This window comes from Equus caballus, chromosome 6 (genome assembly GCF_041296265.1).
Source record: "Equus caballus isolate H_3958 breed thoroughbred chromosome 6, TB-T2T, whole genome shotgun sequence".
NCBI lineage: Eukaryota > Metazoa > Chordata > Mammalia > Perissodactyla > Equidae > Equus > Equus caballus.
In genome coordinates, this window is record NC_091689.1 from 87,893,738 (window position 1) to 87,917,186 (window position 23,449).

At 56.3% G+C, this 23,449-nt stretch overlaps 1 protein-coding gene and 1 long non-coding RNA gene across 2 annotated transcripts in view; one reads left to right on the forward strand and one right to left on the reverse strand.

Moving 5' to 3' along the window:
- Window positions 1-760: 760 nt before the first annotated feature.
- LRP1 (LDL receptor related protein 1) overlaps window positions 761-23,449 on the forward strand; it is a 77,903-nt gene continuing 55,214 nt past the window's right edge. Inside the window, exons 1-6 of the mRNA XM_023643837.2 lie at window positions 761-1,796; window positions 10,156-10,278; window positions 12,640-12,777; window positions 14,905-15,024; window positions 16,205-16,333; window positions 16,441-16,704. Coding sequence (XP_023499605.1) covers window positions 1,730-1,796; window positions 10,156-10,278; window positions 12,640-12,777; window positions 14,905-15,024; window positions 16,205-16,333; window positions 16,441-16,704 — 841 coding nt within the window. The 5' untranslated portion in view covers window positions 761-1,729. The remainder of the gene's footprint in view (window positions 1,797-10,155; window positions 10,279-12,639; window positions 12,778-14,904; window positions 15,025-16,204; window positions 16,334-16,440; window positions 16,705-23,449) is intronic.
- On the reverse strand, window positions 16,503-18,987 carry LOC138924840 (uncharacterized). Its single transcript, XR_011440148.1, has 3 exons — window positions 18,686-18,987; window positions 17,856-17,948; window positions 16,503-16,758 (listed from the first exon to the last, which is right to left on the reverse strand). It is a non-coding gene; the product is annotated as an uncharacterized lncRNA (long non-coding RNA).

Below are 23,449 nucleotides of genomic sequence, written 5' to 3' on the forward strand. Positions count from 1 at the left end.
CCCTCTCTGGACTAGAATTTTAAAAGGGAGAAGGGAGGCACAACACTCTCTCATCTCTAACATCAATTTCTGGCAGCCAAAGTCGCCTGCTGTCTCCCTGAACTCTGACTTCCAGACACCAGAAAGCCAGACACGCAGGGTACGGCCTTCAAACACCACCCAGAAGGGGGCACTGCCAGAAGCACACCCACTGGGCTCTGGGAACCGCCCGGCGCCTTGTGGACGCAAAGGAGCATTCCCTTAGGGGCTCAGCGCCGGGACAAAGGTCCCCCACTCAGCAGACACCTCCTCAGAACTGGAGGCCTGCAAGCAGAGGTCCAGAGTCCCTCATCTTATTCCAAATCCCTGTTGTTCGGAATCCAAAATCCCGATTTGGTGGGAAGCCAGTCAGAAGGTACGAAAAAACAAAACACCAAACAAAAAAATAAATGAGCCCCGACCTCTTGGGGCGAAGAGGGGTGGCCCTTCCTCAACTCCACCCGCTGGTGACTCACCTCCCTCCAAACCAGGGCCTGCCCCTCCTGCGCCCGGTGCCAGGCGAGCAGGGCGGGGCGGGTACTAAGGTGGGCTCCATCCCCAAGCCCCAGGCGGGCAGACAAGCTCCGGCGTGTCCCCGCGGGTGTCCCTGTTTACTCCGAGCCCGGGAGCGAGGTGGGGGCGGGCCCTCACGGCCCCTCCCCCACCCCGCCCCCCTCCGCCGCAGGCCCCAATCCCGGTCCCCGTCTGACAAAGTCTCCAAATCAAAGCTCAGCCTTTCCCCGTATCTTCCCCGCGGACTGGCGGCCCCTGCCCCCACGCCAGCAGGGGAGGCACAGTCAGGGTTCCCCGAGGAAATCAGGCCTCGTCCCGGACCTCTGGGTCCTGGATCCCCAGACCGGGCCTGAAATCCTAGGGCTTGACACCGAGTTTCAAAGAGAAGTCGCTCAGCTCTCTTCGCCCACCGCCCAATCCGCCCATCGCCCCTTCAGCTCCCTGGAGCGCGAAGGAGAAAGGTCAGTCAGGGAAGAGGGCGCTCCAGGCCCCAAAGCGGCTAGCAGGGCCAGAGACCCCCACTCTCGGACCGCTGGCCAGCGCTCCAAACCTTGTCTCTGCTCTGACTCCCCCTCCCCAGGGCAGCGCGCCAAATCGGCGCATGCGCAATCTCAGGATTGCCGCGTAGCTCTTTCTGCCCCCCCCCAACCTTTTTTTCTTTCCCCGCCCCTTCTCTCCCTCCCTCCAGCCGTCCCCTCCCTCTCCCCCCTCAGCCCGCCCCGCGGCACCTCAGTCCGGGGAACAGTGGTGCGAGCTCCAGGCCCTTGCACTGAGGAGGCGGAAACGAGGGGAGCCCCTAGAGCTCCATCAGGCCCCTTCCAAAGGCTCCCCCACCCGGTCCACGCCCCCCACCCCCCACCCCGCCTCCTCCCAATTGTGCATTTTTGCAGCCGGAGGCGGCTCGGAGATGGGGCTGTGAGCTTCGCCCGGGGAGTGGGAGAGAGGAGCGAAGAGAAAAGCAGGGGGTGAAGGTTTTGGATTTGGGGGCAGAGGGCGCACCCCCGTCAGCAGGCCCTCCCCGAGGGGCTGCTAACTCTACCTCTTCACCCACACCCCTGGTGTGCTTTGCCGAAGGATAGGATAAGAATAGAGAAGGAGGAGGGGCAAAAGGAGGGAAAAGGGGGACCCCCCAATTGGGGGGGGGCGAGAAGTAGCAGGACCAGAGGGGAGGGGGCTGCTGTTTGCATCAGTCCACACCATGCTGACCCCGCCGCCGCTGCTGCTGCTGCCCCTGCTCTCAGCTCTGGTCGCGGCCGCTATTGACGGTAAGTGAGATTCCGCGGCCCCCTTGGACCCCTGGGGACACCCACTCCCCAGCCCCCGCTCCTGCGTTCGGATGGGGAAGGGAGACGCGGGAGGGGGTGCCTTTTGTTATCCCTGTCCAGCTGACACAGCAGCGGCCCGACTTGGGGTGGGGATGGGGGTACGATTTGAAGGATGGGGGCACTGGGCAAATGATGCTTCCGGGACCCCCCAGCCCAAACAAAGACCAGAGGCCTGGGAAGGGAGAAGAGGGCTCCCCCGTTTTCTGATCCCGGGATTGAGAGGCCTTCTTTTCCTATTTCTGGTTGGGGAGGGCCTCTGCCTCCCCTACATCCTCCACCCCCCCCCCCCACCCCGATCTGAATTGTGAAGGAATCCGGATTTGCAATGTACGACTGCAAAAGGGGACGGGGGGCCTTTTGCAGTGGCCTCTGAATCTGGAAGGGAGAGCTGGGTCAGGGGTGCCCCGCTGGGCAGAGGGCAGCCAGGCCCCGGGAAGGCTGTGGGTGGGGAGAGGCAGGGCCACCGGGAGGGCCCCCTGCTTGGGTGTGGAATCTGGGCTGGCAGACCAGGCTTGGAGGCCTGGGTCCAGGATCCAGCCGGCTGCCAGTCTGGGTTCCGAAGTGGGCACTTCCCCCTCCAGGGCCTCTGTCAGCAGCCTGAATGGAGCTGTGTTGGGGGGCGGAGGGTAGGGGGGGCAGGCGATGCTATGTGACTTTGAATTTTCCTTCTTAATTCCTGGGAGCTTTGAGATGAAAAACGTCAGATGTCATCATTGGGGAAGGGGACTGGAGAATGGCCTGGAATGCAGAGGTGGGAGGGTGAAGGAAGGCTGCTTTCTCCGTGACTCCTGGCTTGATCACAGTTTGGAATGGAAGGAGAGTTGGAGGTTGGATGGGGGTTATGGCCATGCCCCCACCCCCAAGTTCCCTGCTCCTTTGGTAGATTTGTTTATTTCCACATCCTCCCCCCCCGCCCCCCCCCCCCGCCTTTGTATCCTGCAGTTAGGCTGGGGTAGAACTGTGTCCTTTTGGGAAAATGAGGTACCCCTTCTCCCCTTTTTATGTTAGCTATTTTTTTGCCTGTTTGTGAGTCATTAGTTCAAGTCTTACCCAAGCTTTGAGCTGGGGTGATGGGGTTGGGCTGGGCTGGGCCCCTGATTTGAGAAAGGGTGGGATCTCATCCCTTCCCGTCATTTTAGTCCTCTCATCCGGGGAAAAAAACTAGGCCCAGTCCCATCATGCACCCCTCCTCCATCTTCTAAATTTTGCCAGGTCGGGATTGGGAAAGTTTTTCTCTGAAACCAGATTCTCTTTCCCTCTTCTCCCCGCCCCCCAACTTGCTTCAGTTTTGGGGAGGGAGGCTAGGGGGTCAGGAAGTAGCTGTGCCCAGAGAGACAGTATATTCAGTGGCCCTCACATATGCCATATTGGGGACTGTCTGCGCCCTCCACACTGCCTCAATTATCTGCCCAAGAGGAGGAAAGGGGCTCTGCGCTGAACGCCCTCAGAGCAGCCCCCACAGCCAGTCCCTGCCCATCACTTCCTCAGTATGCGTGTTCTTTCTCTTGTTCTCTGCCCTGTGAGGTGGGAGGGGAAACTGAGACAGAGAGATTTGGGTGCAGCAGCTTCTGGGAGGGATAGAAAAAAAATTCTAGAGAAAAAGAGAGAGATCCATCAGGAGCCCCATGATGAAGGGTGGATAAAGTTAGGCAGAAGCAAGGCGGCAGGAGGTGGCGGGGGGGGGGGGGGGTGCCCTCTGTGCAGAGCAAAAATAGTCCTCCCCAGTCATAAATGGCCTGAATGGCCGGGAGCTTCACCTCCAGGGTTCTAAAGCAGTTCTGTTTGCCACACCAAGTTGGTTAGTGGTTAGTGGAAGAGGGAGCCTGAACATGTTCTCCTTAGCTGTCTCCCTACCCTTTCTTAAAATTTCCACCCAGTTGACAGCTGTGATCCAGCTCAAACCAAACTCTCTCCAAAGCCCCAAGGAGAGGACCCCTCCCCAAACCCTACTGTTCTTCCGCTGGGGATGGGAATATGAATCATCGGTTCCACCCCACTCTGGGGGGTGGGAAGGGGGGTATGGCACAGACCTGTAGGTCCAATGCTTTCCAGGGCAGCCTAGGAGATCCCTACCCCTGCCTTTATGCCTCAGGCCCTCAGACACCGAACTTTCTCCTTTGCTTTCCAGAGAAGGAGACCTCCTGGCCTCAGCTCACCTGACTTAGTGTCTAACCTTCCTCCTGCTGGTGCTGCAGGCCTTGATGCTTTCCCTTCTGGGGAGCAGCCCAGGGGGCCTTCCCCACCTCTTCTGCCTTCTCTGCTGTGCCTGAACCCACCCCCAGGGGCCCCTTCTTTTTCGGGAGCAATGTCACTCTCCGCTAGTAGACAGAATCGAGTGTACTTGCTGAGGGGCAGGGGATGGAAAACAGATGGGGTGGGAAATGGGAAGAGGGGTTATTGAGGCCTCTGCAGAGATTCGGAACCTTTTGTAGAGAAGGAGCCTGACTGCGCTCCCCTCCTCCCCCTACACACACCCCGCATGAGCCGCTGTGTTACCAGGTATCACTCAAGCTGCCCAGTTGCAGGGAGTTATGAGGCTGAGGTGTTGGCCTCCTGGCGCTCTGAGAGAAGGCTCCAAACTCCTTTCTCGCTGGTCAGGCTCAGATCCTTGAACATCTGCCCCACCCTTGTCTTTCAAAGTAGAGAGGTGTAGAACATTGATTTGGGGTTGGAGGGATAGTTTGATGTTTGAGGCTGTTTCACAAGACTTCTTTTTCTTCCAGTCGTGCTCCCCTTCCTCCATTTTCTTCATATGATTTTGCCCCCAACCAGTCCCCCATCACTGGGCCTCCTAAGCATGTCAGCTGGGGCCCTGGCCAGAGCCAGATCCTGTCCAAATCCCCCCAACTCAGCAAAACTCCTTCCTGACCTTTGGGAAGCCCTTCCTTACTCAGGTCTAACTTTCTTTCCTCCTGCGGCAGTCTCAGCCTCTGCACATCAGAACCCCAAGCGTAGGGCTTATTCCCCCTCAGTAGTCTCTTCTCAGGGTCCCCCGAACTCTGTGGTCTCCCCAGCATTCAAGTCCTCCAGCTCTGGATGGGGCTCATCACCCTTGGGGAATCTGGGTGCAGTTGAGCGGGACCACGTGGGGGTCCCTGACCTAGTGCAGCTGGGTGCTGGGGGTGAGCATTTGGAGAACCTAGTCCCTGTGTTCAGTCCCAGATTTCAGCCCAGTGAGCAGGATCCTGCATTGTTTGGAGAAGGAAGCAGTTGGCTTTGGAGTGCTTCCGGTGCAGTGGCCCCAGGCACCAGTGTAAAACCTCCCTGGGAAAGGGGGGGTGCATTTGTCCCTCGTGCTTCCTCAGGGGAGATGAGGGTCTGTCGGAGGCTTGGCCTCCAGGACTGAAGCTCTCTGGGCTTCCTTCCTCTCACCTTCCGGGTTCTGTGGGAGGCAGTAGCCCCTGTGCTGGGTCTCTCCAGCTCAGACACTGCTAGGGCTGGGATTCTGTCTCCCCAAGTCAGGATATATGCTGCCCCCACCCTACTCTGAGTCTCCGGGGGTGGGGGGGTGTCATTCTGCGGGTGCAATCAAAGACAACTGTGTCATTATCTTCACAACCTCTGGGTTGAGACCCTTTCCTGCCTTTTTTGCCTGTCTGTCTGTCTGTCATTGGTCTGTGCAAGCTTGGCCTCCCCGAACCTCTGTCTCTCATCCTCTTGGTTCAGCTCTCCCATTGCTCATCCTTCGTGGATTCTCTGGCCTGTCTCTCTCGGTCTCTGTCTCTTGCTTTGTCTCTGCCTGTCTGTGTCGATCTCCATCCAGGCCTCTTGGTATCCTGAAAGTTCCCAGCGAGCAGGAGTCTCTCCTGGGCTGTCCCCTGCTCCTCAGCTCCTGCCTCGCTATTTGGGGGTTATTCTTCCCCTGCAGGGCCAGACTCAGAATAGTCAGTTTGCCATTCCCCCTCCACTTTCCTCCAAGTTCTTCTTCCCCCTCCACTAATTTTGGGAATGATTTTGGAAAGAATGTTTCTGGAAGAAGGGAACTTGATACCCCTTGTGGGCTAAGTACAAGGGGGACGGGAGATATTCCCGAAGGAAAGAGGGAGGTTAGACTTCTGGCAGAACTTCCTCATGACCAGGAGCCCGAGAACTGGAGAAAGCTGTGGGGGATGGGTCAGGAGCTTAGAGCTTTTACCTCTACTGAGCACTGTGCATGTGCCTGTGCGTGTGTGTATGTGTTGGGGGTAGGGGGAGGGCTTGTGAAGGCCTGGTGAGAGATAGGATGACCTCCGGAGGCATTTGAGGGGTCTGGATTTTACTTGTGGGGAAAGGAAAAATGGTGGGGAGGTCACTGGTCAGGCTAATGTCCTGCTGAGTCAATATTGACTCAGGATGGAGGGGGAGACCCTCCCCTCCCCCGGCAGTCCAAGCCATCCTGTCTGTCCGTCTGTCCAGGCCGCAAAGCAGAGGCCCAGACTCAGGAATGACAAAAATGTGTCTGAGCCTTGCTGAGCTGCGGGGAAGCAGCCACCGGGTAACACCCAAAATACATAAAATTCAGTGAAAAGCTCTCCATTTGGGTCTGGGAGGCCCCTGCCGCCCCACCCCATCTGTTTGAAAGTTCAGATTCCTGCAGACTCTGTCCCCCACTCCCTGACCACCCCCTGGCTCCTCTGTTCCCTTAGATATATCATGTGGTTCCCTTTAGAAAACATCCCCCCCCCACACGCACAGCCTATCTCTCCCTCTGCTGTGGCCGCTCCGGGAAAGGGCCTCAAGGGTCTCTTTCATGCTTTTCCTGCCTCAAGTCTCCAGTGCTTTAGGAAACACCATCTGAGGTCTCACCTCTCTTCCTCTCCCTCACTGCTCCCAAGGGATCAACAGATGTGTCCCCTCCTCTGGAGAAGATTCCTCAGGGCCTGTACTTTCCTGTCCCCCTCTCTTCTCTGGCCAGGCACTCTCGCCCTTCTTCCGCACCCCACCCCAAGGTCCCAGAATGGGACAGAGGACGACAGCCAAGGCTCAAACGGGGCACTGGGGTCCGTGTTGTGTCTGGATGCATACCCAACCCTACACCTCCTGTCCTGGCTCCAGCTTGGTGGCCCTGGGGGCCATGGCTGGGCCGAGTGCCTGGGTTTGAGAGGGGGCAGGGGTGTTGGCCAGAGTTAGCATGGCGGTCACATTCATCTCCGGGCAAAGCTGAGAACAGACGGCCCCTGTGTCCTGGCGTTCTCTCTGCAACCTCACTCAGTCCTCTCTTCCTTCTTTTCCCTCCTCTCTCTTCCCTCTTCTGTCTCTTTCTTGTCCCACTCTGTCTTCTCCAGCCTCTCCCCTCCTCTCTGAGGAGCCCTGAAGACCACTACCACCCCTACAGTCCCTCCACACTGCAGTGCAAGAGGACCAAAATAGTCTCCTTTCCTTTCTTCATCCTTCCTCATCCAGCCCCAGCATCATGGCCAATGAGGAAACCATCTGTTCAGTTACCAATTGCTCTGTGCCTCAGTTTCCTCATGTGTATGATGGGAATTGCAACGGTACCCATCCCACAGGGTTGTGAGGATCTAAATGCATAAATATGTACAAAGGGTTTCAGACCCTTCGCTGACACATAGTGACCATGTTGAAAAGCGTTAGCTTATAGCATTAGGAAGCCCCAGTTCTCATGAGGGGCGGGAGGCAGGGGAGGCCGGTAGTTGCTCCCGAACTTAGGGCCATGTTTTTCCCTCATCTAAGCTGCAGGCCACAAAGGTGGGTTTTCTGAGTGCTGGCATCAGATGCAGAGGCTCAGCTGAGGGCAGTGGGGTTGGCTGGTGGCTCTAAGCAGATTACAAATTTCCTACCCCACCCCCACTCCAGCTCCCTCCCACCTCAGAGTGAGGCTTCCCTTAGCTGTGTAGACTGCCCCAAAGTAGGTTATTTGTTTCTTTCCTCCTCTTTCCCCTGAAGGAAATCAAAGACAGGCCTCAACCTTCAAACGCAAGATTCCTGGGGCTTTCTCCACCATGTCTGACAGGAAGGAAGTTCTTTCACATATCTCTCCACAATCCTTGTACTGCCCTGGCCCTTGGGAGATGTGCACCCCCAGTCCCTCCACCCCGGGCCTGAAGAGATGCTACTGTGGGATGGGGCCCAGAACCTCCTCTTCCTTTCACTTTCCCCATCCCCCACTCCCCTCCCTCCACAAGAGCACATCTGGTTTGTGAATCTCTCTCATTCCAGCTTTCGGAGTTTGCCAGCTGCTGTTTCCTCTGTCGAGTTCAGGCCAAAAATGGGGGTGGGGGACAGCGGGGGGACAAAGTGAGGGCCAAAGGAGGGGGGATCGTGGCTGGGGCGCGGCATGGAGGGGAGTGACCAACCAGTGACCTCAGGCCCGGGCTGTGAGTTCTGCCCTGGGGAGGAGTGAGGGTGTGGACTAGGTCCAGGTTGGGGGTGGGGTGGCATGGGGGCCATTTCTGGGCTCTAAAAAGCCCATCTGCCTCTGAGTCCCGTTCCAGCCCCCTCTACCACCAGCCCCACCCCCCCCCCCCCAGCCAGTCTCGGCTGGCCAGGGGAAGAGGCTGGCCAGGGGAAGAGGACCGTTCTCCGGCATGCTAACTAGGCTGGCGGGCTGTTTCCCTGGGAAGACCTCACAGCTGGCCCACTGGGGCAATGAACTCAGCATTATCCACCTCCTCAAGGGGCCTTTATTCACTGCTCAGGGTGGGGGGTAGGAGAGGGGGACTCCGGGGGGGCCTGGCCAGGCTATCCTTGATGTGTTTCCTGAACTCGGCTCTCATTCTGGCCAGGGGCCTGAGTGCAGTCCCCTCTGCCAGAGATGGGGGTTAGGGAGGGAGGACATCTCGGCGTGGCCCCCCTCAGACTCCGTCCCTCCCTGCTCAGAGCCCTGACACACTTTACTTACCCTCCCTCCCATCCCTGAGCTCGCTCTGCTCTGCATTCCAGCTAGTTATGTACAGCTGTCTTCCCAGGGGACTGTTGCTCCTTAGGGGGCATCTCGCTCCCCCTAGGGCAGGGCCCGGCACAGAGCTGGTCTTCAGTGCCTGCCAGCTGAATGGAAATGGAACTGACACAGGCCGAGGAAAAGGCGAGGAAGGCCTGGGAGACTGAGTGTGGGTGAAGGAGAATGGGGACTTTTCTTCCCATGGAGGACCTGGTGGTGGGGTGCAAGGAACAGCTCCAGACTGTCCCGTGCTGGGAACGGGAGACTGGTGCGGCCTGCACGGGGTAAAAGCTGAGAGTCAGCTCCTTTGGTCTGAGTCCTGGTTTAGTCACTCGCCTGCTGTGCGACCCCACCCTCGCTGAGGCTCGGTTTCCTCATCTGTGAGAGGACAGTGTTAGTTGTACCTACTTTGTCATATTGTGGGGAGGATTAAATAAGCCGATACATGGAAAGAATTGGTTTACCACAGTTCCGGGCACATACTGAGCCCACGATGAGTTAGTGTTACAATTCTTAATTCCTCCTCCAAGAATGAGGAAAGAGAATGAGGTAGGAGCAGAGGGAGGCGGGTGGGTGAGGGGATAGGGCCAAGAGGTCCTGGATTTAGTAACTTCACGAGTTGGCTGGGCTGAAACCAGCTCCTACCGGTCACGCCAGCCATCCCCCTGCCTTGGCTCTCCTGCTCTGTCATCCTAAGCCATCTTAGGTGCCTCTTACCTCTGAGAGCATCTGCTGGAAGTCCTCCCTGAGGTCTAACCAGCAAGGGAGGCTGTCTCTTTAGAGAATGGAGGTGGAGGCAGGCTCTCCACCCTGCCCTACCCTGCCCTGCCCAGCCTTGCCCTCCTGTACCATCTCCAAGCCACCACCGTGCCCAAGGCACACCCCTCCCCATACTTCTCATCCAGGGTCCTGGTGGTTAGGAGTTGGAGATGGGTGAGATGATGAGTTCCAAGGACCAGGAGTATCCCAGAAGGAAGAGCAGAAGAGAAGTTAGAAAAGACCCGCTCTGGGCTTCTAGTGGGAGGGAGAGGAAGATAAAGAGAAAACATGTCAAAGGCCTAACTGCCCCATCCTTCACCGTCACTCTCAGTCCGCAGTGCCGGGGGATGCTGCTGTCAGACCAGAGTAATGGAGAACAGCAAGGGCTTTGACCCTAAGGGCTGGAGGAGGGGCACACTGGACAGGCAGCCTTGGGGGCTTTTGGGGGGACAGTAAAATCTGCCCCCTGCATCTTTCCCCTCATCCATCACAGGTACACAGTGTTCCAGGAGCGCCCCACAGCCACCTGCAACCTTAGGCACTCGGCTGTGGCTTGGAGTGGACTGCTGCTGGGGAGGAGGAGGAGCCTTGGGGGCCTTAGGGCCTTAGAGTTGGCCTCTATCTGCCATTTACACCCCTGTTTTCTTTCCTTGCCCCTAGCCCCTAAGACTTGCAGCCCCAAGCAGTTTGCCTGCAGAGACCAGATCACCTGTATCTCGAAGGGCTGGCGGTGTGATGGTGAGAGGGACTGCCCGGACGGGTCTGATGAGGCCCCTGAGATCTGTAAGTATCTTTTCTGGATCCCTCCCCTCAAACCCCTGAATTGTCCCTTTTCCTCTTGGCCCGGGCAGTTTGGGATGAGGACAGCTGATCTCTGGCCTTGTGTGGACCTTGCTCTGGGGTTGTTTGGCCGTGACACAGCTAAAACTGTCCTCTCCCCCTCTTCAAAGTACCCGGCATGGTGCCTGGTGTGCTCAGAAATGGCGCATTGGATTGCTCCCTCAGCTGCACACCCCCAAGCCTGCCAGAGACTGTGTTCTCTGGGCTGACAGCTTCGGTGGAAGAAAAGCTTTGCTGGAGAGCCTGGACCCCCTTCCCTTTCAGCTCATCTCTCTTCTTCCCGCCTCTGAGCCTCCTGACCCTTGATAAGTGCTCCCAGGTCTTTCCAGGTCCCCTTCCTGTCCTCGGGCTCCCAGGCCAAAGGCCGCCCGCTCTTGCTCAGTCTGTACCAGAAGCCCCACCCCTGTGCGTTTCCCGCCACCCCCGCCTTCCCCTGCCCCCAGTAAGTGGTGTAATCAGAGGCAGCTGTTTAAACTGGGAGAAAGGTCCCCACCCAGCCTTTACCCTGCCAGTGGGGGGTGGAGGACTTGCTGGCAGGACCCCAGAGTCCTGGGCAGCTGGCAGAGTGGTAGGGTCTCCATCTTCAGCTTCTCTCCTGCCCAGCTAATCTGGATCAGGGTATAGGCAGCCCTGTGCTCCCAGATCTGTCTCTCCTGTCTCTCCTGGGTTTATCCTGCTGCAGCCCCATCCCCTGTCCTCACTCATAACTGTCAGGGGTAATTTTAGGGGCAGAAAGGGAGCCACCAGTTCTCTCGGCCTCACCCCCATAACCTGCTCCGGAGGGGCAGGGGCCGTGGCTATTCTGTAAGTGTCTCTATGGTGAGCGTGGTTCAGCCTGGACTCTTCTTGTTTGATGCCACCTTTCCGGCCCACATTTCTGACTTAGGGTAAAGAAAGCCAGGCAGAGGGGCTGGATCTGGCTCTTTTTGTCCATTTTTCCTTTAGTTTGATGCAAACCCCACATTATACACGTCCCCACACTGTCCCCACTCATACCCACTCCTGGTTCCATCACACTCACTGACTGCCCCTCCTGGGCACTGACTCATCCCCCCACCCGGCATACACAGACAAAGGCAGACGCTGACACAGACGCATTCTCACAGCAGCACAGAGTCACACTCTCAAATGGGGATGCAGAAACACAACCTGCGCTCAGACCAGTGCCCCTGGACACTCACAAGCCAACCCAGACTCACTCCCAGAAGGACAGGGAAATGCACATCCTGAGAGCAGAAGCGCCAGCACACATGGAGATTCACAGAGGCCCCTCCCTCCACACCACTCCACCCTCCACAGCTCGCTCACCTGTGCACGCAGACTCCTACCCAGGCGCACGTGGATAGGTGCACTCACACAGTTGCTGTCACTCACACACTGTCCAGACTTGGGAGCCAGGGGCAGTGGTCCTAGCCCACCTGGCCTCCTTAGGATTCCCTGAGGAGCTCTACCCTGCTGCCCCCCAGCCCATCTTCTTGGACAACAAAGGAAGTACCAGAGATATCACCAGTGGGCCACAACCTTTGACCCTTCCCAAATCCTTCCCCCAGCGGGTTGCTCTGGGGTTGGGGGTCTAGAATAGCGAAATGTAATGCAAACCACACATGCAATCTCGAAATTTTCTAGGAGCCACGTTAAAAAAGGAGAAAATAATCATGTGAAATTAATTTTAATTTTGTTTTACCCAATGTATCCAAAATATTATTCCTGTATATTATTCATATAGAATTATTAATGAGATCTTTTGCATTCTTTTGTGTGTGTGATAGTAAGTCTTCAAAAGCCGGTATGTATTTTATACTTACAGTTTGAACTAGTCACATTTCCAGTGCTCGATAGCCACATATGACTGGCTCTATATTGGGCAGTGCCATTCTAGAAGACGTGGTCTCACTCTCACGCCCAGGCTCAGTGACCCAGGGAGCCATGGGAAGGAGGTGTTCTTTATCATTTGAGCTTCTCTGCCATGGCCTCTGCTTTCCTCAGCTCATTAAAACCTTTCACTTCTAGCCTGAGCTGTCTCCTGAGTGTAGAATGTTGAGGTGTTGGCGTACATAGGGGTGGGGCATTTGGGGAGCGGACTCTTTGCTGAAGGCCCAGTTCTTCCCTCCACCTGGCTGCTCCCAGGTGTGTGGCTACTGTTGGGAATGGCACGGAAGAGTCTATAAACAGCCCCTGAGGCCTTCTGAGATCTAAAAAATGGAGGTGTCTGATACCCCAGTCTCAGTCCCTTCCCCCAGTGATATGTGGCCAGATGGCCACTATAGCCAGCTTGGTCACGCTAGCCTTTCCATCTGCCCCCAGGTCCACAGAGTAAAGCTCAGCGATGTCAGCCGAACGAGCACAATTGCCTGGGCACCGAGTTGTGTGTTCACATGTCCCGCCTCTGCAATGGGGTCCAGGACTGCGTAGATGGTTCGGACGAGGGCCCCCACTGCCGAGGTAAGGGCTCTTCCACCTCCCCTGTCCCAGGTGGATGCGGTGAGTTCTCAGCCGGGCACCTGATGGGTTTGGAGGCCCGCTGTCCGAGGACTGTCCTCACACCTTCAGTGGGGGTGAGGCCTTGTCTTGTTTCCCTGCACAGAATTGCCACCAGACAGCAGCCCAAATGGGTGGGCTCTTTGGGCGTAGGGCTTGGTCAGCAGCCCTGTGGGCCTCGGTATGGGCCTTGCCTGGCTGCTTCTCTCTGGCTGTGTGTGCCTGGACAAGTCACTACCCCTCTCCAGACTCCAGTTTCCCACCTATAAAATGAGAGCTTTACACTAGATCCGTATTTTCATAATTTTCTTTTATAGATAGGGGGGTCCTTTCTTCAAATGGTTTCTTACATGAAACCTGAGTGTGAACAGAGAAGAGCAGATGCTGATGGAAGCTGGGGCTGGGGTCTGGAGTTTTGTTCACCTGCCTCCCCGCCAGTGCCTCTGAGACATCCCCCAGGAACGGCAGATCTCTGAGGCATCCCAAAGCTGCTTGATGGGAAAGTCACCCAGGCTGGGAGGGAACCTTAGGATGAAAAGTCAGACTTCCCTCCCACCTGCGGCTCGGGTTCCCAGCCCCACTGTTCTTCCCCTTAAGGTCCCCGCGGGCCAGGGAGAGTCGGGGTCACATGTGAGCAATGGGGGAGGATTCCCATGGGGGGAGGCGGAGCCCTGGCCTGCGAGTCAGGGAAGAGTGACTTCTCCCTTCTGCTGTCCTCAAGGTCTCCCAGGCTTTGTGAGGCCCCAGCAAGCCCGGGGGTGGGGGGCCATCTTCCCAGGGTGGGGACCGTGTCCTGTGCCTGTATGCATGTCAGAAAACATCTGCCTGTGGGAGGAGACATGTGGATCCTGTTCACCGAGGGCAGAGAGTGTGGAGCAAGGGAGTTCGTGGAAGATTTTCATCCTTTTCTTTGGTTGATTTTGCATGTTTTTGTCTGAAGCTCCTGGGATGCGATGCAGAGTGTGGGCCGAGGGGCTGACTTCAGTTACTGCGCACACCCCCTCTTACCGATGGGGCGTGTTCAAGTTCCCTTCCTTTTGAATACCTTTTCAATATCAAAAACAACAAGAACCTCAAAAGCCTCAAAAGTTGGAACTCCCTTCTCTGATATTACAGAAGTTGGACCTCCTCCTCCCCTCTGCCCCATATCCAGAAGAGAAAGTCTGTTCTAGATTTTCCAGAACAAACACTGTTTCCCTCCTTTGTTGGGGAAGCCTGGACAGGCAGCACATTTGGGCTCACAGGTGGAGGTGGAGGGGAGAAGGAATAAGTGGGGCCTTGCCCCCCACCCCAGCTCCTCCTAGCAGGCTTAGTACCTCTGAACCTCTTAGCATCTTGGGCAGCTTGAGCTCCTAGGTGGGGGGAGCAGGGGTGTGAGGCAGCTGGACAAAAGGGTCTTTGTGGCCAGGCCGCCTGGCCCCACGCAAGGCCATTAATTGGGTCGCTGGTCTGGGGGGGCAGCTGCTCTCCCACCTCTCCCTGCTCCTGTCTCATTCCTGTCTGTCTCCCCTGTGGAAGTGGGTCAGTGGCAGGAGAAAGATTAGAGAAGGATCGCGAGGGATCCAGTTTTGCTGCTCCTCCCATCCGCCACCAGGACCTTGGGCCTTCTCGCTGAGGCCTCCAGGCCTGAAGGGATGGGTTGGAGGGGTGCTTCCGACCAGAGCTGGGGTCCCATGGGGAAAGCCTTGATTCCATGCCCACTCTTCACCCTCGGCCCTGAAGCCAGCACTGTAGTCCCTGGGCAGTGCAGACAAGAGGCATATGGAGGGGTGAGACTCACTGTCCCGGCTCCCTGTTGACCCCAACAAACTACCAGAACCCTTCTCCAAGGGGACTGAGGGAGTCCAGAGCAGCCAGAGCAGGGACATGTGGGTTCTAAGCCGTAATTGGCCGTGTAACCTTGGGCCTGTCTCACACCCTCTCCACGTCTCAGTTCCTCACTTGCAAAATACAGTGGATGCTTCCTAAGCCCATCCACACCGTAGACTTGGAGGTGGTTTCTGAGGGGTTGGTGGGAGTCGGGGGAAGGTTGCAGTCTGGGTGTGGCTGCTGGGTCTGTGGGCCTGAGTGTGTGTCGCCTGCCCCATACAGAGCTCCGAGGCCACTGTTCTCACCTGGGCTGCCAGCACCACTGTGTCCCCACACTCAACGGACCCACCTGCTACTGCAACAACACCTTCCAGCTGCAGGCGGATGGCAAGACCTGTAAAGGTATGTGGGTGCAGGCACTGTGTGCTGGAGCAGGCCGGGGGGCAGGCCAGCAGGCCTGGCTGAGCTGGGAAAACAAGATGGAAGGTGCCAGAGAGGAGGTGTGGCCGCATGCCCGACAGCTCCAGGGCGCGACTGGAGCCCTAAGCACTTGCTTCCACCAGACTTTTAAAAATTCATCTTAAAATTATATAGGTCAAATGTGAGTTTTCTTGTAAAAAAATTAAAGCACTGCAGATAAAACCAAAGTCCCCTTTGTCAAATCCCCTTCAGTTCTGGTCCCTTTCCCATCTCTCTGGAGGTCAACTCTGTTATCAGTTTGCTGTCTTCTTTCCAGGCATTTCTCTGTACATTTGTACACATGAACCCACGGAAGATCGAAGTGAAAGTACTGTTGATGGGCGTGTGCTCTTTTTCACATAAATATCATACTGGTCATATCTTTTTTCAATTTGTTCACTCAGTATGTTGTGGAGATTTTTCCGTGTTAATATGTAGAGATCTACCTCGTTCTTTCAAAAACCGCTGTGCTGTATGACTGTTACCACAGTTTACTTGGCCATCTCCCTATTGATGAGTAAGATATTCCCAGTTTCTCTCTGTCACAAACAATGCAACTTTTCTGTTTTAAATTTACCTCCCTCAAGTCTTTGCACAAATGCCACCTTCTCAGGGAGGCCATCCCTGGCCTCTTTAAAGTCACACCCCATCGCCTGCGTTCTCTGTCCCCTTTCTTTGCTTGATTTTTTTTCCATAACACCAGTCACTTTCCATTGCACCAGCACCTCTAAGATATAATTTACCTTTTTGTTTTATTTATTATTTTAATAACAATATTGCATTATCAGAATGTTAGTTTCATGAGGGCAGCAATTTGAATCTGTTTTACTCACAGACGGATCCCCAGAGCTTAGGACAGTCCCTGGCACATAGTAGATATTCAAGAAATCTTTTCTGAACGAACGGATGGTGTGCACGGGTGTGGATATTCCTCTAGGGTAGATTCCACATCTGGACTTGCTGGGTGATACAGTTTGCACATTTCCTGTTGTAATGGATTCTGCCAAATTGTCCTCCAAAGTAGCTGTAGGTGTGGACACACCCACTGGTGGTATCTGAGGGCACCCACTTCCCTGCCCTTGTCACGCTGGAAGTGACCATGCTCTTGCCCTTTTCCCGGCAGACTTTGACGAGTGCTCGGTGTACGGCACCTGCAGCCAGCTGTGCACCAACACCGACGGCTCCTTCACGTGTGGCTGTGTGGAAGGGTACCTGCTGCAGCCAGACAACCGCTCCTGCAAGGCCAAGAACGGTAGGTGGGGCTGCCTGGGGCCTCAGTGCTAGGCACCCTCAGCGTCATTCCCTGATGAGGTCCTAGGGCCTCTTTGCTGCATCCACGCTTCTCTCCTCCATCTGCAGAGCCAGTAGACCGGCCTGCTGTGCTGCTGATTGCCAACTCCCAGAACATCCTGGCTACATACCTGAGTGGGACCCAGGTGTCTACCATCACACCCACTAGCACGCGGCAGACCACAGCCATGGACTTCAGCTATGCCAACGAGACCGTGTGCTGGGTACACGTTGGGGACAGTGCTGCCCAGACGCAGCTCAAGTGTGCCCGCATGCCAGGCCTGAAGGGCTTCGTGGATGAGCACACCATCAACATCTCCCTCAGCCTGCACCGTGAGTCTCCAGCTTGGAGGGCTGGGGAGGGCAGGAGAGATGGCAGGATGGAGCCTGTCTGGGAGAGAGGCAAAGGATTACACAGGACCACCCCTCTGTGGGGCGGGAGCCTAAACAAGAAGCCCCCGACTGAGGCCAGGGCAGGGGGCTGCACGTGATGACGCCTGTTTGGGACAGAGGCGGAGTCATAGCTGTGTTTCCTCCCCTCTCTCTGGGTCGAGTCTCTGGATGGCTTCCATATTTCCGGTGCAGAGCTAAGGAAGGCCTAGCAGGAGAAGTGAGGGCTAAGAGGGCAATGACTGGTCAATCTCCAGAGACCAGGGACTGTCCCTTCTTAGAAAGAGCAGCGTTGATTAGATTTGAGAGGGGCTTTCCCGCACAGCAGGAGCTAGGACAAGGGAAAGAAGGGGCCTGGAGCCTGGGGGAGCCTTGCTAAATTGTGGCTGAGGGCAAAGGAGCCAGGGTCTGGCTGGGTCTGTCTCCATGTTCCACCGTTTCCCTTGGGGGCAGAGTGGACTCCCTGCTGTAGTCTGGGTGCAGGGGTCCTGCAGCTGTTTCTGGGGGGCAGTGGAGGAGACTAGAAGAGGAGCAGTGAGCGCTGGGGCTGTGCGAGCGTTTTGATATCCAGATGTTTCCATTCAGGCTCCCTCGCTAGGCTGTACTTTGGTGTCTTAGGGTGGAAGAAGGGCTGACACTGGGGATGGGCTAGGGCATAGATCCACTGCCTGGAGCAGTCTTGCTCATCTCAGATGCTGTTACATAAACAAACAAAACATCTGGCACCATCACATTTCCAGGAAGTGCACCACAGGGCTGAGGGGACTTCTGGCCTGTGGCTGATCTGACCCCCAGGGAGAGGGTAACGTGATCTATGACCTTGAGTAAACCAGAATTCCCTGTTTCTGCTTTGGTTTCTAATCTGCATAATGGGTTTGAGCTTGTCTGTTCACGTCAGATAAATTGAAGTGAAAGCTGGAGGTGACTAGAGGCCAGCACACACGAGGTTTAGGGTTGTGAACTTCGGGCCTGTCTAGAAGATCTTTAAATTCCTTCATTGGGTTCTGTATGATGATCCCCATAGAAGACCAAGGTCCCAGGAGGACACAGGGCTTAGTTCTGGGGGGAGCAGGGGTTCCTCTGGGAGCCCTCACCCTCTGCAGCTTCATCATATGGTCCACACCTCGGCTCTAGTCCCTCCGGAGCATCCCAATGGTGTCTTCGGGCTGTTGGTGACCAAGGCTCACCTGTGATGAGACATATGTCCTCCTTGGATTACTGGGCTGGGGGCTGCCACGCCTGAGCTTTTGAGGGGTGGGCAGCTCGAGGATCTTCATGGCAGATAGGGTAGGATTGGGGCGAAACCCCGTGAGACAGCTGCCCTCTCCCTGCTCCTTGTCTATGGCTCCACCCAACAGGCCTGTCTGGGCAGACAGCTAGGGCAGTTCCCTCCCTGGCTCTGCCTCAGGGCCAGATGACGGGCTCAAGGGTAGGTGGCTGGGTGGAGGGGCCCTGATGGAGCCTTCTCAGCTTTTGCTCTGGCCTGGCCCCTCTCCTGCCTTCCTCCCAAGGAGAAGCAGGAAATAACCTCAAGCAGGCCCCCCTCCCTTGGCAAACAGAGCCTTGCCTCCCAGTCTGCTAGATTCACGGGGCCCCTCTGGGGCAGAGTCCAGGAGGCCAGAGAGGCCAGAGTTCTGGGGAGAAATACTAATGGGGTGAATGAGTGGGTTCCTCTTGCCCCAGCCTCTGGCCCTTCCTTCCTGCCCTGTCTCCACCCCACGCCCCATGCCGCCTGAATGTCTGGCTGTCACCCTGAGGATGGTTGTTTTGCTCCCATCCCACAAACTAATTATGGGCCCTGAGCTGAGGATGTCAGAAGTGTCCCTCCCCCTAGCACCCTCCCCCCATCCCCAGTTCATCCCCTTTCCCAGGAGAGGCTGAATAGCCTGCCCTGGTGTGCGGGTGTCTGGTCCCAGACACTCACCTGTGCAGTGGGCTGCTGGCCTGTAATTAGCTCCCCCAGGGGGATGAAGAAGAAAGGCTGCTGCTTTCTCCTGCTTTCTCTCTGCCCTCTGGGGGAGCCCTCCCTGCAGTCATCCCATTCTTGGCTATGACTGTGGCCTCCATCGGACTCCTAGGCTGAGCCCCATGCAGGAGGGAGGAGTCTGACAATTGAGAGGTGCTGGAGCCCAGAGGCCAAGAGGCCGAGAGGGGCCAAGAGGCCAGGCAGAGAGAAGCCCGCCTGCTGGTGTGGGAAGAAGGGGGAGCTTGCCCCAGAGAAAACTCTGGAACATAAATAGAATAGAAAGAAGGAAGGAGGCCAGGAAGTGAGCCTGTTTCACGTGGGTCTTGGGGCGTGTGTGAGCCAGACCTGCTCTGACCGACGTCCTCATGTGGTCTGAAAGGTGTGAGTGAGTGTGCGCGTGGGGACGCTCGCGCTTTCCTCCCTTAACCGAGCCCGGGCTGCCAACCCTTCTTCCTCAGCGCATCTTTCGTTGGCCTGGATCGGCATGGGTCTTGGGGACTCAGCCCTCATCTCTTCCCCTCCGTCCTGGGATGTCACCCCAGGGCCCATCCTCCCCTCCGCCACTGTCCCCCCAGGACGGGGAGGTCTCTGAGGACTCTGGTTCCGTGACTGGAGAACATGATAGTGAGAGCAACGAGACCCTTGGCGAGGACCGAGGCTGAGCCCTCCGTTTTATTACTGCCTTTCCCAAAGCCAGACGCCTTGATTTTAGGTCATACATGGACATGAATTTTTTTTTATTGTTATAGTTATGTTTTTATTTAATACCCATTAGGAAACTCCTGTAACCAGCATATCGAATCTATGATTTCATAGATTGTTTAGGGTGTAGCAAAATAAGGAAAGTGAGTTGATTTAAAGAAATAGTAAGTAACTGATTATGCACGCTGTATATAAAGATGGCAAGCATTTTGGAAGTGATACCCAAAAGACTAAAGTTCTGGCAACTGAGGCCCAGAGGAGTCAACAGGCCTGATGCTACCAGAACCGGGCCTGGTCTGACCACCCTATCCCCCCACCTCTGAGCGCCCTCTCAAGAACCCTCAGGCCCCATCCAGCCCCCAGCAGGGCTACCCCTGGGCAGGGCTGGAGGTCAAGTCTACTGACCCCACCCCACCCCCAGTCCTTCAGCGTCTGGGCTGCACTCCTCTGCCCTGTCCTCCCTTAGCTTTGAGGATGTTTCCACTGGGGAGAGAATGAGGGCAGGCTGCAAGAGTGGGGCCTGGGCAGGTGTGTGTGGTGAGGGGTGGTTCTGAGGTTGCAAATAGGGCCTTGATGGACATGAAGCTTGCTGAAGTCACTTAGTTTTAGACTATGTAGGAGAGGATGCTCTAGAGGGGTCCTTGGGGGTCCTAGGGTCTCTTCCCTGTACCATGCTGCTTGAGAAGGAGGAGGTAGGCAGGGAGGCCCAGAAAAGGCCCCCTAGGCTGCAGGCAGCAAGCTTGTGAAATGGGTCCCCAAGTCCAGCTGGCCAACTTCACTTTTCCCTCCCTCTTTCCTTCTGTGTGTGTGTGTGTGTGTGTGTTTAAAATCCTAACAGGAAATGGGGTCATAATCTGTCTAGAGGGGAGGCAGAGATGCAGCAGAGAGCAGCCCCTCTGAGGAAGTGGCTTCTGCAGCGGGACGGGGAGCTGTCCTCTCACCGAACTGGGCACCCCAGGCCCTCTCGGCCTCTCAGCCTTGCCTACAGAACACTTCCAGACTAGGGATGGGAGCCAGCCACCCCCTTCCGTGGCCTTTCTCACCCACAGTGTGTCAGAATGTTAGGGGGCTCTAGCCAGCCCTCTCTTTGGCCTTGGGCCCCCCACATCCTGGTGCTTTCGCTTCCCACTTCCACTCCGAATTTCCTAATCATTTCGTCCTCTTCCTGGCGAGGGCCAGCCCTGCGTCTCCCGGCACAGCTCCAGCCCTGTCCTCTCCTCCCCCGCTGTCTCCTTGAAGTTGCCTCTCCACCCAGCCTGTTCCCAACACCCCCCTCCCTGTTTTCAAGCCAAAGGAAGTAACTTAAGCAAGAGAGATGTGTTTTAGAGCCCAGCAAGGATTCTCAATAGTGGGGAGACCCTGGTTCTGCTTCTGAATCAGAATTGCACAATCCAGAGGCTCATCCTGGGACCTGGGACTGACTGACTTGGTGGAGCTGGGCCAGGCAGGGGAAGGGAGGGGGGCATAAACCCCGTAAACCCCAGCAGGGCTGGAAGGGGGCCCAGGGGACAGAGGTGACGCGATGTGGCTGAACCTCGGACTTGCTGGTGGAACAAGAAGAGCTGAAGTCAGGATCTGGCAGGAAATGGGAGCGTGAGGACGTGCCATTTAGCAAAGCTTCTGCCAGGCCTGCCTGGCCGTCTCCTCCCTACCTGCGAAGGCCCCAGGCTCTTGATCGTCTCCCCCAGCGCTCTTCTCTCCCTGAGTGGCTCTGACAAGCAGGAGGATTACCAGACAGACATCTTCTCCCTCGGTCTTGGGGCATCCCAAGCCAGAGAAGGAGGATCCTGGCAGTAGAAGGGAAGGGAAAAAGTGATGTCCCAGCTCTAGGACAACAGAGTGAGGACTCAGTACTCAACAAATATTTGTTGAATGAATCAGTACATGTGTGTCAGGAGCTGGGGAAAAAGATGCAAGATAGCACCCTACTCATATAATATTTGTAGTCAGGTGAACAGCTGTGATAAAAAGGAGCTACTGGGGTGTCTGGGAGCCTGTAAGACAGAAATCTTCCTTCTGGGGGCCTGCACTGAGTCTTGAAAAATAGTAGATGTTAGGCCCAAACTTCCCACCTGGAAGGGCCCTCCCCTCATCAGGAGGCCACAGGGCTCTGGCTGGAGGCACAGATGGTGACTTGGTAGGATGGGGTTGACGTGAGGGGGGACGATGGTACGAACAACAGCTCCCATTTGTGGAGTGGGTATTATGTGCCTGACCCGGCCCCATGCTCAGTGCTGTTAATGTACCATGCCATTTTACCGAAGAGCAAACCCAGACTCAGAGACATCAAGTAACTTGACCATAGTCCCACAGTTGGAAGGTGACAGAACACCAGGATCCAATCTCAGACCATAAGTGTCTGGAGTCCACCTGGGCCCAGGGAAGAGCAGAGTGACGGGAGAGTCCCAGGATAAGGGCCAGAAAACAGCATTCACTGGAGACATGGTTAAGGTGGAACTGGGGTTCTCCTTCCTCGTCTGGGGACCTGGTGCCCCATCCTACAGTCTTTTGGTGTGTGGATATGTTGGGGGATATTTTCTAAGGGCATACAGGCTCCCTTCCTTCCCCAGATTTATTTTAGGGAGAGTGATTGGAATCCTGCAGCTGAAGCTAGGGTCTTCCTGGGAATGGGGTGGGGGCTGTTGTTTTTGAAAAAGCAGCCGCTATTTAGAGAAATGCCTCTTGAACAATGTGGACAATGGAGAAGTTGAGTAAAACTGGAGTTGTGGGGAGCACAGGGTGCTAAGCCTTGGGGTGGGGGTGCAAGGAGGACTCAAGTCACAGACACAAACCTCAGGTCTATTCTGGGGCCTGGAACCGAAAGTCCTTTGCGACATCACAGGCAGGCTGTGGTCTGTCCTCTGACTGTCTCATCCCCCTCCCAGCTTCCTAGCCTCCTTCTCTATGTTGGAATCCTCAACTTCTCGGCCCCCAGATCACCCCCAAACTCCTCCCACAACACAGGCTTCCTCCCCTTGGGTTTAAAGGACTTTCTCCTGTATTCAGGATTTGAGGCCTTTGGCCAGAGCCCCTCTGGAGGGTGCTCTGTGGTAGGTCAGCCCTGAGAAGGCGGGGCCATGAGGGGACAGAAGGGTGTCTGGGGCCAGAAGGCTCAGGTCCTCCAGGCAGAAGCCCAGGATTCCACTTACCTCCTGTGCCATGAAACAGGGGGCAGTGGCCCAGACACTGCCTTTGGGAGAGCCTGGGAGGGAAGGTGCCCTCTCCCAGCCTGAACCCAGCTCTCTACACTGGCCTTGGAGTGGTATGAGTGACCAAGCGTATGTGTGCATGTGAGTGTGTGCATGTGTGTGAGTGTGTGAGGTGGCGCGGGCAGAGGAATCTGGACTTTAGGAGAGAGGAAAATAATGTGGTGGAGGGGGTTGGATAACAAAGGATTTTTTGCTTGCAACTAATAGTCTCCAGCTGCAAAAATACCAAAGGGGAGGCCAGGCTGAGCTGGGGACTCCAGTTCTTGCCAACTCCTCACCGGCCTGCTGAGTGGGGCCCTGCCTGGCCTGTGGAAGGTGGAAGGGGGGACCCACCAAGGGTAAATAACTGAGAGCAGGGACAAACCCTCTGCCTTCCTTCCTGGAATCAGCAGGGAACCCAGGCCACCAGGGAGGCTCGAAGGTCAGCCGCATCCCGGGCTTGGCAGGTGATTGTGTCGCTGCACCTGGGATGGGGCAACGGATTTGCAGATTTCCTTCTCCTCCCCTCTTGCTGAGGGAAGAGTGGATGGGGAGCCAGGGCAGGGTGTTGCCAGCCCTGGAGCTGGACAGTGACTCAGGGAAGCCTCAGGAAGTTGGAGAGAAGGACACAGCTGCACCAGCTGGTACCGGGAAACAGCCTCGAATGGTGAAGTTCCTCTGCATGCCAGCAGCCCCCAGATCCCCCGCCATGCCCGCCAAGTCAAGGGCACACGGTCCTATTTGCCTTTCAACCCAGCTGCCTGCTGGCTGCCTGGGGCTGCGGCAGGTCCCCCACTTTGGGGCTTTGGTTTCCTCTGGAGGCGGCCCAGCA